Source organism: Rhinoderma darwinii, chromosome 5, assembly GCF_050947455.1.
Source record: "Rhinoderma darwinii isolate aRhiDar2 chromosome 5, aRhiDar2.hap1, whole genome shotgun sequence".
NCBI lineage: Eukaryota > Metazoa > Chordata > Amphibia > Anura > Rhinodermatidae > Rhinoderma > Rhinoderma darwinii.
The window spans coordinates 14,353,263-14,368,675 of record NC_134691.1 but is presented as its reverse complement, the minus strand read 5'-3'; the positions used below and the strand labels follow the sequence as shown (position 1 = coordinate 14,368,675).

The following is a 15,413-nucleotide window of genomic DNA, read 5'->3' as shown; positions in this document are numbered from 1 at the left end:
GCGGCTATCAGGGGTGGGGGGGGGGGGGGTATTTTAGGCAGAAAGTGATCAGTCAGATCTTGAAGTTGATGTCGGAGGCAGAATAATGGAGAAGTTTTAGAATCTGTCTAGGACCAAATTGTGATGTGAAGACGACTGGGTCACCGCATCTCCAGAACGGCCGTTCTTGTGGGGTGTTCCCGGTATGAAGTGGTTATTACCTACCAAAAGTGCTCCAAGGAAGGATGACTGGTGACTGGCAACAGGGTCAGGGGTGCACAAGGCTCATTGATGGGAGCGGAGACTAGCCCGTCTGATGCAATCCCACTGAAGAGCCACTGTAGCACAAATTCATGAAAAAGCTACTACTTGTTATGATAGAAAGAGGTCAGAACATGCAGAGCATCGCAGCTTGCTGTATACGGTGCTGTGTAGCCGCAGACTGGTCAGAGCGCCCATGCTGATCCCTGTCCACCACAGAAAGTCCCTATACAATGGACGTGTGAGCATCAGAACTGGAGCACGGAGTAATGGAATAAGAATCATGTTTTCCTTTACATCATGTGGACGGCCGGGTGCGTGTGCGTCACTTATCTGGGGAAGAGATGGCACCAGGATGCATTATGGGAAGAAGACAAGCCGGCGGGGGCAGTTTGAGGATCTGAGCAATGTTCTGCTGGGAAACCTTGTGTCCTGACATTCATGTGGAGGTGACACGTACCACCGACCTAAACATTGCTGCAGACAAGTACCCCCTTCATGGCAGCGGTATTCTCTATGGCAGTGCCCTCTTCCAGCAGGATAATGCCCCCGCCACGCTGCAGACATTGTCCAGGAATGATGAGGAACATGACAAAGAGATCGAGGTGATGACTGGTCTACAAATTCCCCAGATCTCAATCCGGTCGATCATCTGTGGGATGTGCTGGAAAAACAAGTCCAATCCATGGAGGCCGCACCTCACACCTTACAGGATCTGCTGCCAACGTCTTGTGCCAGAACCACAGGAACCTTCAGACGTCTTGTGCCGGAAACAACAGGAACCTTCAGACGTCTCGTGGCGTTCAGGCCTCGACGGGTCAGCAGTTTTGGCGGCTCGAGGGCAAACGACACAATAATAGGCGGGTGGTTTAATGTTATGGCTGATCGGTGTATATATCAATCCGCCCTTCTTGCTCCATAGCGTGCTGCCTGCAGATTGGATTGCATTTTCAATATGACATGTTCACTTTAACGCTAAGTTTACGCAGGGGATTTGGAGCTATATAAAGAAAAAACTGCACTCCGACCGCTATAAAGATGGATTTGAAGGTTAATCCGCACAGAATTTAGACTTTGTTGGCAGATCTTGCTGAAGTCGACCAGTTTTCGCACATAAATTTGATGGGTATGGCCAACATAAGACGCATCCCTAGAAATACTGTACAAGTGATACGGTCAGAACGGGGAGGGGGATGTGTAATCAATATCTCGGCACAGCAGAGTTTAATGATGGTATCAAAACGTTTTCTGATTATTGAATGTCTCGGTTTTTCCTTAGGTTGAAAAGAAAAGAAGACTCTAAGATGAGTAAGACGCCTCCGATTCGCCCTGGAATTACGTTTGATGTTGGCGCTCGTGTAGAAGCGCAGGACTACCTGCAAAAATGGTATGGCGGTTTCGTTATTGGCATTTATATATTTTGATGTATTTTCCCCTTGTTTTTGAATCGTATATACTAGTGAAAAATACCATTAAGAAGCACAGGGAGCCGCACAAAACCATGAAAAAACAGGATTCGCTGTATTTGTCAGAATTGTTGGCTCGGTGTTGAAGGGGTTTTCTCACAAAACATTTTTGACCTATTTAATAAATGTTTGAGCGCTGGGACCCCCACTGATCATGAGAATGTGGTTTTTGAGTCCACAATTCCTCCCCACACGTCCCACCACCGTGAGGAAGAATTTGTATGACCGCGACTCCATACATGCTCCTCTTCACCGAGGTTGTGCTGTTGTAGACAAAAAGGAACCTCCATTCTAGGGATCTGTAGGGGGCCCCAGCGATCAAACATTTATCACCATGTACATGCATTACTTATCTTGTGCTGATCCTCCGTTATAGCCTCAATTATACTCCAGAGCTGCACTCACTATTCTGCTGGTGGAGTCCCTATGTACATACGTAACATTACTTATCCTTTACTGATCCTGAGTTACATCCTGTATTATACTCCAGAGCTGCACTCACTATTCTGCTGGTGGAGTCACTGTGTACATACATTACATTACTTATCCTGTACTGATCCTGAGTTACATCCTGTATTATACTCCAGAGCTGCACTCACTATTCTGCTGGTGGAGTCACTGTGTACATACATTACATTACTTATCCTGTACTGATCCTGAGTTATATCCTGTATTATACTCCAGAGCTGCACTCACTGTTCTTCTGGTGGAGTCACTGTGTACATACATTACATTACTTATCCTGTACTGATCCTGAGTTACATCCTGTATTATACTCCAGAGCTGCACTCACTATTCTGCTGGTGGAGTCACTGTGTACATACATTACATTACTTATCCTGTACTGATCCTGAGTTACATCCTGTATTATACTCCAGAGCTGCACTCACTATTCTGCTGGTGGAGTCACTGTGTACATACATTACATTACTTATCCTGTACTGATCCTGAGTTACATCCTGTATTATACTCCAGAGCTGCACTCACTATTCTGCTGGTGCAGTCACTGTGTACATACATTACTTATCCTGTACTGATCCTGAGTTACATCCTGTATTATACTCCAGAGCTGCACTCACTATTCTGCTGGTGGAGTCACTGTGTATATACATTACATTACTTATCCTGTACTGATCCTGAGTTACATCCTGTATTATACTCCAGAGCTGCACTCACTATTCTGCTGGTGGAGTCACTGTGTACATACATTACATTACTTATCCAGTACTGATCCTGAGTTACAGCTTGTATTATTCTCCAGAGCTGCACTCACTTTTCTGATGGTGGTTATTGAAAACTGTCAACAAGCTTGTCATCAGACATACCCTTGACACCTTAAATTAGATTTTATGATCCATTGAGCGGTCAGGTTTTCGTACATCTGTACTGTACAGTGTCTGGTGTAAAGACAACATTTCCCAATATGCAAATCACCAGGATAAACGGTGTGCCGACATTGAACTGGCAAGGAATGCTGGGAGATTTCAGTTCTAAAGCCTTCAAAATTGTGAAAGCAGCTCTGGAATATAATACAGGCTTTAACCCGGACTGAAAGTAGTAGGAGGTAGTGTATGTATTTTCTTAACCCACAGTAACATTGCTACTGTATTGCTCATGTCATTGTGAATATTGGATGTTGTGTTGTTGTGACCCCTATAAGCTTTGCAACCAATTTTGTTTTATTGTTCCAGTGCATCTGAAATGAAAAATAAATCAACTTTGCAAATACTCTTAATTAAAAATGTCCTACCTTTATGTGCACAGCTCCGATACAGTTCTATATATCTCCATGGTAACAGACTACAAACAATCCATATGTAGTCAGCTTCTGCAGTGACACTCCTTTCCGCGTGTCCTGTTTTTTTCTTGTTCGGTAGGTAAGTTAGGCTATGTTCACACGGGGTATTTTGCCGAGTTTTTTGACGCGGAAACAGCGTCGCAAAACTCGGCAAAAACGGCCCGAGAACGCCTCCCATTGATTTCAATGGGAGGCGTCGGCGTCTTTTTCCCGCGAGCAGTAAAACTGCCTCGCCGGAAAAAGAAGCGACATGCCCTATCTTCAGGCGCTTCCGCCTCTGACCTCCCATTGACTTCAATGGGAGGCAGGAGAAAGCGTATTTCTCGCTGTCTTATGCCCACGGCGCTCAATGGCCGCGGGCGAAAAACGGCGCGATAATCGCCGCGAAAATCGGCGTGCAGGGAGAGGAATATCTGCCTCAAAGTTCCAAACGGAATTTTGAGGCAGATATTCCTCCCCCAAAATACTCCGTGTGAACATAGCCTTAGAAGGGGACAGAAGAAAGGAATCATGACTGCAGGATCTTGACTACACGTGGTTTGTTTGTAGTCTGTAACCATGGAGACACACAGGACAGGATAGAAGCTGTAATTGCAAAATTGTAGAAGTTTTGTAATCCAGACTATATACAAAGTTACTTCATTTTTAATTTCGATGTATTGGACATTTCTGCGAAGGTGAACGTCATTTAAATCGGCATTTGATTTGAGTATCTGTATTTAATAGAGTGTTGATTTTGTTAGCCGTGCCGTACTGAACTCTTCTTGTCTAATGGTGCCAGCCTGGTAAAGTGTAAGGCTGGTAAGCCAAAGAGATAAAACTTTCCTGTTCTCGTGAATCATTGTGTGTAGTCCCTTGTAAGTTCAACTTTTCACTCCAGACTTCAGTTCCTGACCCCCCAGGCCACAACTGTCTGAAAGATTCTTGGCGTCGTCCATATTGACTCTCATGGGGCTCATTACTCTGTCACCCAGTCTTTTAACCTCCCTGTGTCATTCCTCATTACATCCCTCTAAAGGAGGCCAAACATGGAGCAAAGTGGGCAGATTTCTGGAGGACTAATGTGTATGTGGTATCCCAACCCTCCCCCCGGCAGCAGATGTTGGGGGGGGGGGGGGGGAAAGAAAGGTAGAAAGGTAGGGCATGTTAGATTTTAATATGTCCTATCCTTTGTGGGAGATAAGCCATGTGACACATGACCAGCTATCAGCGACCACATTTTTATTTGTTCAGTGTATCCAATGGTTTTTTTTCATCTGGGATGTGAAAGATAAGACATTCTTATCAATAACTTGTAGCTTTTACCTTTTAGGCTTTTTGTTATAACGAGCTGTTAACAAGGAATTCTGGGAAGTGTCGTTGAATAGTGATAGCAGCAGCGAGAGGAAGTAGCTAGCTTCTCCTCCTACTTGTGTTTAAATGAAAATCAATGTAGCTGACAGCCTGGGATGTAACTGCATGAGAAAAGGTTACATGTGGAATTTTTAACAAATAAATGATGCAGGTTTAACACACGGATCAGAATCGTTTTAGTTTAACCTTCTGGCAATTTGCTTTGACCCGGTAACACATTTGGAGGTAGCAGAATGTCCAAATGCTAAACAGGTTCAAGGGTTATTCCTATATTATAAAGTGATGGCATATCGCTAGGATTTGCCATCACTCTGATTGGTGAGACCCCCACTGATACTGAGAATGAAGGGTCCGCAGTGCTGTCTTCCCTTCTAACCTTTGCCGCCTGTGCAGCGGCGCTCCCGTCCATCTTTACCGCTGTGGAGGGGACACAGTGCTGCACCCCTTTCATTCCCCTTCACTGGTTTTCCCTGAACAGATCTATTTTCACCACGTTATTAGCGATTTTAGCTTTATGCTAATGAGTTTCTCAATGGACAACTGGGCGTGTTTTACTATTGGACCAAGTGGACATTGTACAGAGGAATGTGTGACGCTGACCAATCAGTGACCAATCAGCGTCATACACTTCTCCCCATTCATTTCCTCAGCACATAGGGATCCTGCTAGATCCTTATGTGCTGTCTTATACTAACATGTTAACGATACTGAAGTGTTTAGACAGTGAATAGACATTCCACGGGATGTCTATTCACAATCCCGACACTTCGTTAATGTTTCTGTCGTAGTTACAGCAGAGCAAGCGTAATCTCCCTGTAACCTGTCATTTACAGTGTAATCTCGCGAGATTACGCGTCCTCTGCTGTAACTACCACAGGAACAGTAACAAAGTGCAGGGATTGTGAATAGACATCCCATGGAATGTCTATTCACTGTCTAAACACTTCAGTATCGTTAATGTGTTAGTATAAGACAGCACATAAGGATCTAAAAGGATCCCTATGCGCTGTGTAAATGAATGGAGAGAAGTGTGTGACGCTGATTGGTCACTGATTGGTCACTGATTGGTCAGCGTCATACACTCCTCTGTACAACGCCCACTTGGTCAATAGTAAAACACGCCCAGTTGTCCATTGAGAAACTCATTAGCATAAATCTAAAATCGCTAATAAAGTGGTGAAAATAGATTGGTTTTTTTTAAATAAAAAGCATTGCCGTCACCTACATTACAGCGCCCATCTCCTCATGTAGGAGACAGGGCACTTATAATGTGGTGACAGTCTCTTTAATGGGCCTATGCATATCTTCAGCATATACGCCGGAAGCATACCCAACGCATACATCGCAAAATAAAACTCTGAGCATAGCCGAAGCCTCTTATATAGACTTCAGCATGGTCTGAGTGAGTGGAGCGAGCGGGTACAGCTGGTGAGAACACGCATCTGCCTGCCCGCTACATTATGAAGCCGCGGCCTGGAAGAGCAACCAAGGGGTGGGCGGAAGAAAAACCATTTTTATTTTTTATTTTTTTGTCCTTACCTACCATGGGAGACTGTTCAGTACTGGGCAGTACCTTCAATAAACAGCTGAAAATCAATTTTAAGGGAAAATATGGTCACATCTCTTTCTGGACTAACTGGGTGACCACCAATTTATCCACTAGTGCAGCTCCCACCGAGGTGGTCATCCAGCTTCTCAAATTCCTGAATGGAAAATACGAGCGAGTTACATAGTGAAACATGTCCAGCTCCCGTACGACCTTCTATATAAAATAATTCTAGCATCCTGACCGGACGATTGAAATAAATATATTTACTGATCATTTTGGAGTTTTAGGTTAAAATTATTTTTTAAAGGGGTTGTCCAGGATTCAGCGCCACTTTTCTCTATGGGATGTGTCTGGTATTGCAGCTCAGCCCCCTTTAAGTGACTACTGCAATACCAGATACCAGGGAGGGGGTTTCTCTCCTGTACTGAAGATTTGCTACGTTGGATCAGTCTGCAGTTCTGAGGATTGTCCAGACTGGATACAAGTGTACCGAACCCTCAGATGTGACAAGCATTAGGTCTGTACGGGTTTTCAGTCTCTGCATGTAAAAAGAATGTTGTCATTCACTGACAGCAAGCAAAATCTCAAAGGGTGAGGATTTGGTATACAGTATATTATACTATCCATTAGACAGTAGTTGAAAGTGTTTTCTGTAACTAGCTCAAGAAATCTGCTTGCTGTCAGCGAACTGATACATTCCTAGTTACATCTATAGGCTGAGAAACCATTCTGACCTAGTCTTTCTCACACAGCTGATGGTTTGTTACAATATATCTGTGCAGGCAATTCTTAGTCAGCTAAGCAACCATACTCTTCAGTGCTGCAGATGAAGTTTACTGCTCTTACTTTCTATAACCCCCCCCCCCCCCCCCCATTAATTTAAAGGGGATGTAGACTTATGCCAAACGGGCTAAACATTGTAAATCTCCACACGGTGTAATATGCGCGGTGTTAAAGTCCAACAGTGAACGTCATTGTAGGTCCAAAATTCAGTGGTGAATAATTTTAATAATATATCTCTGTAGGCGTCGGAGCTATGTTTGTTTTTTTCTTTTCAGCGCTCCAAATCACTTCCCTTTACACAGCCATAGAGGTGGTACTTGCAGCTACCACTAGAGGGAGCTCACTGCATACAGATTTATACATCTCACCTTGAACTCCATAATATATATGCAGAAAGCACATAAGCTCCCTCTAGTGGTGGCTGCAGGCAACCAGTAAGTTATCGTATAGCTCTCAGGGGATTTGGAGCTCTGTATTAGAAAAATGGAGCTTCGACACCTAGAAATATATATTAAATGAATCCGCACAGAACTTGGAATCTAAAAATAAAATAATGTTCATAGTTGTAGGTACACAGGAAGAGGGAGATGAATCTCTACAACCGCCGTCTTCTCACACTGTTAAGCGATTTATTATCGTTGTAAATCTCCTTTTAAATGAAGAACAGCTTCACGACTACCTGTCCACTAAATCCGGGGACCAGGACCTAAGAGGGGTCAGGGTCAAACAGGAAGGGGCGTTCTCATTGTAAAATGGAAAGTATTAAAAATCGTTCTAATATACTTTGTTTAGATTCCACGCTATTTTGAAGATCTCTGCTGACACCCCGCAGACCGATTCCTCCCATCTGAGGATTTTCTGCAATTGTATCTAGTTTAGACTAGGGGTGCACGATGCATCGAAATATTGATACTATTTTGATACTGTGCACCCTCAAACGGTTCAATACCGTTAATTCATGTATTCGATACTAAGCTGTTCGGCCGCACCTCTTAGTATAGTAACTTAGAATGTAGTCAGAGCGGGCTGCGGCTGTGTGATACATGTGCGATACAGCCATTGCCCCGCTCCTGAGTCCTGACAAGTGCGCGCGCGGTCAGTATGAGGTGATGCGGCCAGCGCTGCATTAATGAGCGCCAGCACTGAACATGGCGGGCGCACTGCAAAACACCCCCATGTTCTCTGGTTTCAGTGCCCGTGCCGCCGCTCTTTAGCGCAGCACCGGCCGCATCACCTCATTCTGACCGCGCGCGCACTTGTCAGCAGTGGGGCAATGACTGTATTACACAGCCGCAGCCCCGCTAATAACAGCGGAGATCGGAGAAACCTCTCACCTCGCCGTTATTCCCCTGAATGCTGCGATCAAAGCTGACCACAGCATTCAAGGGGTGAGTGAGAAGGGGGGATGCCCCTTGGATCGCGTCACTGGGAATCCCTGTCATGCGATCGAGGGACATACCATATATGGGCAGACAGCCCAGGGTCCATTGAAGGACCCCAGGGCTGTCTTACCATATTTCCTGTTAGGGCATACTGAGATCTGTCTGAACAGCTGCCTGTGTACAATCAGTATATAGATATAGAACAGTACATTACTATCCGTATATAGATATAGAACAGTACATTACTATCCGTATATAGATATAGAACAGTACATTACTATCAGTATATAGATATAGAACAGTACATTACTATCAGTATATAGATATAGAACAGTACATTACTATCGGTATATAGATATAGAACAGTACATTACTATCAGTATATAGATATAGAACAGTACATTACTATCAGTATATAGATATAGAACAGTACATTACTATCGGTATATAGATATAGAACAGTACATTACTATCAGTATATAGATATAGAACAGTACATTACTATCGGTATATAGATATAGAACAGTACATTACTATCAGTATATAGATATAGAACAGTACATTACTATCAGTATATAGATATAGAACAGTACATTACTATCAGTATATAGATATAGAACAGTACATGTATCGGCGTGACCGTACGGACAAATCTAAAGCAACATTCATGTTTACGCTGTAATAAATTAAAATAAAAACTTCTTTCTTTCACGTATTTAATATGAGGCACGAGGTGTGATGATGAATTTTGAACCTCCAAGTGCCTCACATTAATAGTAATTAACCCCATCATGTACCCCACACATTAACCCAATGTTGTCCATGATGACTGAGAAACATGATGGGGTTAATTACTATTAATGTGAGGCACTTGGAGGTTCAAAATTCATCACACCGCGCGCCTCACATCATAAAATCTCATTTTTTTTTTTATCGAGAATCGCAATACTACACGAAATAGCGTTATCGAAGTCCAATTTCTGATATTGTGACAACCCTAGTATCTAGTCTAGACCATAGTTTGAGAGCCAAACATTGCAGCACAAATATCTCTCCTGTCCTGAAAGTTTGCTACAATGTATCAGCGCAAATGTGCAAGAATATAACTTATGTAAAATGTATCCGCCTAGATCCCCCACGGTTTAGCTCCCAGAGAACTGTCTGGACAGGACACAATTGTAGCAAACTCTTCCGCTGTATTTGTTCTCTGCAGGTTTTCAGCCTCTGTATGTAAATAAAAATGTTGGCATTCACTGACAGCAAGCAGAGAACTTGAAAATAGTGTGAAATTGAAGCACAGAGTATATTAGAAAGTTGCAGAAGGTTTTATTCTACAATAGATTCTGGTAGACGTTGCTTGTTGCATGAAGCAGTCGCTTGTTGGGCTCTCTATGATTTCTGTTGGTTTTCTTTCTTCAGGTATGCATCAAAGATAGAGAAAATAGATTATGAAGAGGGAAAAATGTTGATCCATTTTGAACGTTGGAGCAGCCGATACGATGAATGGATTGACTGGGACAGCAGCCGCATCCGTCCTTTCGAAAGGCCGGCACTAAGAAAAGAAGGACTGCGGGACGATGAGGAGAACGTTGTACAGTCACCGTCTCCTGTAATGCTCCATATTCTTACGCTGTCCTGACCGATGTGTAGATCTGCTTTTCCACATAGAATATTCAGTAACTCTGCAGACCGTTTGCATGAGTTAAATCATGTCTCATACTCCAGTTGCATTCAGAGCTGCATCCAAAATTCTCCTAGTTGCTACTTGGGATCGGTCAACATTCAAAGGCCAGTCAGCAGCCAAATCCATTAAAGGGGTCATCCAGGAAGTGACATTTAGGGACTGCAAATTAAATAAATAAAACAAAAAAGCAATACCGATCCTTGCCCCCGGCGATCCAGTGCTGCCGCGCTGGCGCCAGTCCCGGTGGATGTTTACATGCACGTAGCATGTGACTGCTGCAGCCAATAAGGGGATTCGTCACCAGAGCGCTCCGCTGAGCCCTCTGATTGGCTGCAGCGGTTACATGCTACGTGCATGTAAACAAGCACCGGGAGTGCCGCCGGATCCAGTGCCGGAGTAGCACTGGATCGCCAGGAGCAAGGATAGGTAAGTGATGCTTTTTGGTTTTATTTAGGTCTTTTCCAGGCCCTAAAAAGATTTTTGCTTCCCAGGTGACCCCTCCAATGCACCGCGACATTCTGTAATGCGCCGCATGCTGCTGCTCTGGATTGATGGAGGTTGACCGTGTCTGAGCCGTCTACATCTACAATGTGCCACACCAGGACAATGCCCAGGCACTGAACCGGCAAGGGGCAGCAGTAAGGTTTCAGAGTGCTTTAAAGGTGTGTTCACACGCTGCAGATTTCCAGGACAGTTTACAGTACAATGCGGATGTAACACGTGTGGGTTTTGCGGCGGATTCACGGGCCGATCTGCAGAAGATTTTATCTGTCTTGTCTGAACTCACTCGAACAGGAAAACTCACAGGAAACTAGTAAAGCGTTGAATGCAGCTCTGGACGTTACTAGAGTATGTAAGGGTAAATTCACACGCAGCTAAAAAAATAAAATCTGTGACTGCCCCATTAATCTGAATTGAATGTGCAGAAATGCACGCGCTTGCTGCAGAAACAACCCCATTCACATGTATGGAAGTGATTTGCAGTCACAGAAATATCCGCAATAAATGTGCCGCGTGAGAACGTGGCTTAAGACATGCAGACACTGAACCATCAGGGAATACTGGGATATTTCGGCTCAGAATTATGATTGCAGCTCTGGAGTATAATTCAATCTCTGCAAGATAAGTAATGCAATGTATTTACAATGGTCTTACGTTTTCTTCCAGATTAATTCTATAGGTAGGCTTTATGTCCAGAGGTGAATATATGTATTCAGACTTGAGAGGAGACCTTTAAGGGAGGTCATGATCAGTTGATACAAATCTATAAATGCCCCGTACAAAAAATAATGTGAGCAGCTGTTGGCTGTGTAGTCACCACTGAAAGACAACAGGGCTGCCCTCTGCAACTGAAGTAAATCAATGAAATCCCTATACATGAAAAGGATTCTTTACTGTAAGAGCTGTGAATCTAAAATAATACTGGATCGAGAAAAGTTTAGATACTTTCTTGAAACAATGGAATGTAAAGAGTTACCCCGGGGTCATCAAAATGGGCCAATTTCTTTTTCCAGCACATTTTTACTGTCTTTTTTTTTTGCTAGGATTTTAAAGAAGGAGAAGAGGTTCTTGCACGTTGGACGGACTGTCGCTATTATCCTGCCAAGATCGAAACCATAAACAAGGAAGGTTTGTAGTACTGAGGAGCTCGTCACTGACTAATATAACGTGGGCTCTGAGATCTGTTTATTTAACCCCTTAACGACCGCCATATAGTGTTTTTACCTCGGCCGTTCAGGGTAGTTCTTCTGAAGCGCCGCCTTTTCACGTCGGCACTTCAGAAGGAGTTTTCCCGCATTGGGCTCCTGAAGCAAGCCTCGGGCTTCAAAGCAACGATCGGAGACCACTAGCAGTGGTCTCCGATTATGTTTAACCCTTCGGATGCGGCGATCAAAAGTGACTGACGCATCAGACTGGCAACCCACAATGCAATTGCGGGGTTCCGATGGTTTCTATGGCAGCTGGGGGCCTAACAAAGGCCCCTTGGTCTGCCCCTTGTGATTGTATTGCTGTGTATTATAAAAGCGATCAACGGATCACATGGTGAAGGTCCCTACTGGGACTAAAAAAAAAGTTTATTAAAGTTTTAAATAAATAAATAAAAGTCCCATGTAAAAAAAACATTAAAAACCCACTTTTTCCCCTTACAAAATACTTTATTAGGAAAAAAAGTAAAACGTTACACATATTTGGTATCGCCCGCGTCTGTAACGACCAAAACTGTAAAACGATTGCGTTATTTAACCCGCGCGGTGAATGCCGTAAAAATAAAATAAAAACAATGCCAGAATGACTGTTTTCTAAAAAATTTGATAAGTCGGATGTACTTCAAAATGGTACCAATATAAAATACAAGCCGTCCCGGAAAAAATAATACAGCTCGTACAGCTGCATCGGTGGAAAAATAAAAAATCGCTTTTAAAATATGGCGACACAAAAACGAATTATTTTGAAAAAAGTGTTTTTACTGTGTAAAAGTAGGAAAACCTAAAAAAACGATCTCCATTCGGTATCGCCGCAATCGTAACGACCCGCTGAATAAAGTCATGTTATTTATACCACACGGTAAACGGCGAAAATTTAAGACGCAAAAAATAATGGCGAAATTTCAGGGTCAAATGGTGCTATAAAAAATACAACTTGTCACGCAAAAAAACAAATAAAAAAGTTCTAGCTCTTCGAATGAGACGATGGAAAAACGTCAAAAATGGCTTGGTCATTAAGGGTTAAAATACCTTCGGTGTAAAGGGGTTAAAATTCTATCGCGGCAAATAATATAAACTTATATTTAATCCCCATAACGGTAAATTCTCACATTGTTTATCATCGATGAAAGGCATTAACCCCTTCAGGACGAAGCCATTTTTTGATTTTTAATTTTCGTTTTTCACTCCCCGCATTCCAAGAGACTTTTATTTTTGCGACAATAGAGCGGTGCGAGGGCTTATGGTTTGCGGGAGGAGTTTCTTTTGGTACCATTTTATAGTTCCATATAATGTACTGGGAAACGGAAAACAAATTTTTTTGCGGTCTAAAGTTGGAAAAAAACTGCGATTACTCAATTGTTTTTGGGTTTCGTTTTTACGGCTTTCACCGTGCGGTAAAAACGACAACTTATCTTTTTGTGGCTCAATACGATGACGGTGATACCAAATTTATATAGTTTTTGTTTTTTTTATATTTTACTACTTTTATTGATAATAAACTCTTTGTTAAAAAAAAAAAATGTTTTGTCTCCCCACATTCTGAGAGCCACGACTTTTTTTTTAAATTTTTTCACCATTTGTGCCGTGTGCGGGCTTAATTTTTGCGGGACGAGCTGTCGTTTTTATCGGTACCATTTTTTTTTTGGGTACGTAGGACGTTTTAATCACTTTTTATTACATTTTTTTTTTAGAGCTAAGTTGACAAAAACAGTAACTTTTTTTCTTTTTTACAGCGTTTACCGTGCGCATTAAATAACGCTGTATTGTAATAGTTCAGACTTTTACGGACGCAGCGATACTAATTTTGTTTACTTTTTACATTTTTTACATTACTTTATGGGGAAAAAGGGGGTTTTGGGAACTTTTTAATATTTTTTTTTTTACTACTAAAAAAATTTTTTTTCACTTTTTTTTTCACATCCTTTATTAGCCCCCCTAGGGGACTTCAACCTGCGAACGTTAGATCGCTGGTACAATATACTGCAATACTAATGTATTAGACATCCCCAGACTAATGTATTGCAGTATATCGTCATTTTTACAGGCATCTGTTATGCCCTGCCACATGCAGGGCTTGGCAAAGGCAGAATGAAGGCAGTCCTGGGGGCCTTCAGTAGGCCCCTGGGCTGCCATAACAACCATCATCACCCCCCGATCTCATTGCGTTGGAGGGGGCCGCCCCTCTTTTCAAAGCCTCAGATGCTGTGGTCGCGATTGACCACAGCGTTTGAGGGGTTAAACAGCCAGGAACAGCGCGATCACTGTTCCCGGCTGTTAGTCCCGGGTGTCCGCTGTAAAATACAGCCGACACCCGCAGTCTATGGAGCGCGCTCCAAACATCAACCCCCGGACGTAATGGTATGGTGTTTTAAGGGCATCCCTGGGCCTAACATAGGCCCAGGGCTGTCCTGAGTTTATTCGTGTAAGGCTTCCTTTACGTCTGCGTCGGGACTGTTCGCGGGTTCCATCGGACCTTCCCGTCAGGGTAACCCATGAACGAAATCCAAACTGTAACAAAAGAAAACCATAGGTTTTGATTTCAATGGTGACGGATCCGGTGCAAATGGTTTCCGTTTGTCACCGTTGTGTAAGGGTTCCGTCGTTTTGACGGAATGAGTAGCGCAGTCGACTACGATATTGATTTAGTCAAAGCGAATATTTAGTCAAAGCGTATATATACATACTAGGAATCCCTTAGGGTCTGTTCACACAGAGGTTTTTTTGGCGCTGACTTGGACGTGGAAACCATGTCAGAATCCGCATCAAAATAACTGAATTCGCCCCCATTGATTTCAAAGGGAGACACAGGCGTTTTTTTCCCTGAAGGAATTCTGCCCACAAAAAGCTCTGTGTGAACAGGGCCTTAGAGATATTAAACAAACATTTAACCACTTAGATGCCTTGGTCAATAGCGACCGTTGCATCTAAGACATAAGAAATAGGGGTAAACGCTGTAAAAAAAACAAAAAAAAAACAGATTTGCTGTTTATGGTCATCTTACTTCCCCCAAAATATGGAATAAACTTTATCAAAAAGTCGCATGTACCCCAAAATGGTACCAACAAAACCTACAGCTCTCCATGCAAAAAATAATCCCTCACACCTCGAGTTACGGCTGGGAGAATACGGCGACACAAAACTATTTTTAAAAAAAAAAAAATTGTAGTACATTGTAAAAAAAAAAAAGATTTCAATTTAGTATCGCCGTAATCGTATCGACCCATAGGAATTTTTAGGCAGATTTTGAACTGCCTGCACGTATATATTTCTCTGCGTTTAATTGGCCATTGAAAACGAGTGCTGCCGGTTCTTTTTCTGCCTCCCATTGATTCAAGTGGAAACCGCGACAAGGACGGACAGGACGCTTTTCTTCCCGCAAGCAGCCAAAAGCTGCCAGGGGGGAAAAAAAACACACCTGAAATCAATGGGGGCAATTTTGTCAGTTTTTTGCC

At 42.9% G+C, this 15,413-nt stretch overlaps 1 protein-coding gene across 2 annotated transcripts in view; it reads left to right on the top strand.

Moving 5' to 3' along the window:
* The window catches only part of PHF20L1 (PHD finger protein 20 like 1), a 91,138-nt gene that overhangs the window by 18,853 nt on the left and 56,872 nt on the right, over positions 1 to 15,413 (top strand). The window contains exons 2-4 of one of the 2 annotated variants that reach the window (XM_075825710.1): positions 1,520 to 1,627; positions 9,991 to 10,180; positions 11,800 to 11,884. In XM_075825710.1, coding sequence (XP_075681825.1) covers positions 1,545 to 1,627; positions 9,991 to 10,180; positions 11,800 to 11,884 — 358 coding nt within the window. In that variant the 5' untranslated portion in view covers positions 1,520 to 1,544. Of the gene's footprint in view, positions 1 to 1,519; positions 1,628 to 9,990; positions 10,181 to 11,799; positions 11,885 to 15,413 lie in introns of those variants that run through there. The other variant, XM_075825711.1, reaches the window with a different exon arrangement.